Genomic DNA, 1,517 nt, shown 5'->3' with positions numbered 1-1,517 from the left:
CAGGATGGTCTCGATCTCCTGACCTTGTGATCCGCCCGTCTCGGCCTCCCAAAGTGCTGGGATTACAGGCTTGAGCCACCGCGCCCGGCAAACTCATAATCTTTAAACTTTATTTTTGGAACTTAACTAAGAGTATAATTGAGTTATGTAATAATGGGGACAGCTTATTAAAAGTAGTTTGAAGTATTTTTTCAACATACAAATCATCATGTATGAAAACATCATGTATGAAAACATCAAAAGAAAACATCAGCCTTGGTAGGATGCATGATAAGGTTCTTCTGAGCAGTGATAATGGATTATGGAAATATTGCCTTCTAAATTTTAGGATTAAATCTTTTAAAAATTGGAAGCCTTCATACTGGTTTCTCAGTGTCAATGGAAAGTTCAGGAGTATAGTGGGCATGGTGACTCACTTATGAAGCCTGTTCTGTTTGCTAACAGTGAGATGTTTTATAGACAATGTTTAGCAGTAATGTGTTTTTTCATATAAATAATAGTCATTTGTATATTGATTGCATTTCTGCTATAAGCTTAATAAGCTTTTTAATATTATGTTTTATGTCTTTTAATAGATGGTTTGTGAAGAAGGTGACAAGCTAACCTACTCAAAGTATGGGCGATTTTGTCATGAGGTCAAAATTAACTATTCTCCATATGTGAATTATTTCACTAGAGTATACTGGAACAGATCCTACTTTGTATATAAAATCAACACTGTGATATCCTTCCAGTCTTGAAAAATAACAGAGCCTTCATTTCAAAGACTTACCTGAAGTAAAACGCAGTTTTCTTCTACCTACTCGGTGTCTTTTGCAGGTCAGAGTATGGACATTTGAAATATTGCTGCTTCTTTCCCCCTTCTGCTCTTAACTGGATCCAGAGTTCTGTGGGAAATAGAAGATCAAGCATTACTCTCCTTTGATTAAATGTGATGTATACCACTCTGCAGTATTCCAGACAGGTATCTTCCTTACTGTTACGTGGTCTTTAACACTTTTACTGATTGCAACATTTTCCCCATAAAATCTTCCTTCTATTATGATATTGATCTTGAATTTGAATATGTTCTAGGTCAGAATACATTTCTCAAACATAACATTTAATAAATACTTAATGTGATATAATTATTTAATAGAAGGAAAGAATTATTCCTACCTTCAAGCAAGTTTCTGAAGGTGTTTTATGATGTATAACAACTGAAGTTTTACAATAAAAACTAATTTAAATGTTAGCTGAAGATATGTGGCATTTAAATTAAAATGGAAATTATAAAGGAAAGTGATTTTTAAGGATATGCATAAAGATATATCTAGAATTTTCATGATACTCTTCTCCTCATCCGTTGCTTGTATAAGTGAGCACTTTCTTAGTAATACATAGTGCATGATGTTATTGCATTTTTTTAAATGACTAGTAAATGATTAGTTATTTCACTTATGCCTATTAATTTGATACCAATTTAATCATGATAAAACAATAACTGTTACATATATTTTTTTAATGGACATTTAAAA

At 32.2% G+C, this 1,517-nt stretch overlaps 1 protein-coding gene across 1 annotated transcript in view; it reads left to right on the top strand.

Moving 5' to 3' along the window:
* DPY19L4 (dpy-19-like 4 (C. elegans)) overlaps positions 1–1,234 on the top strand; it is a 78,083-nt gene extending 76,849 nt beyond the window's left edge. Inside the window, exon 17 of the mRNA XM_011937200.1 lies at positions 576–1,234. Within this exon, the coding sequence (XP_011792590.1) occupies positions 576–740 (165 nt within the window). The 3' untranslated portion in view covers positions 741–1,234. The remainder of the gene's footprint in view (positions 1–575) is intronic.
* Positions 1,235–1,517: the final 283 nt, after the last annotated feature.

The sequence above is a fragment of the Colobus angolensis genome, unplaced genomic scaffold, assembly GCF_000951035.1.
Source record: "Colobus angolensis palliatus isolate OR3802 unplaced genomic scaffold, Cang.pa_1.0 Scaffold16, whole genome shotgun sequence".
In the NCBI taxonomy this organism is placed as follows: domain Eukaryota; kingdom Metazoa; phylum Chordata; class Mammalia; order Primates; family Cercopithecidae; genus Colobus; species Colobus angolensis.
Note: the sequence above shows the minus strand (reverse complement) of the source record. Positions and strands in the feature narration are given on the sequence as shown.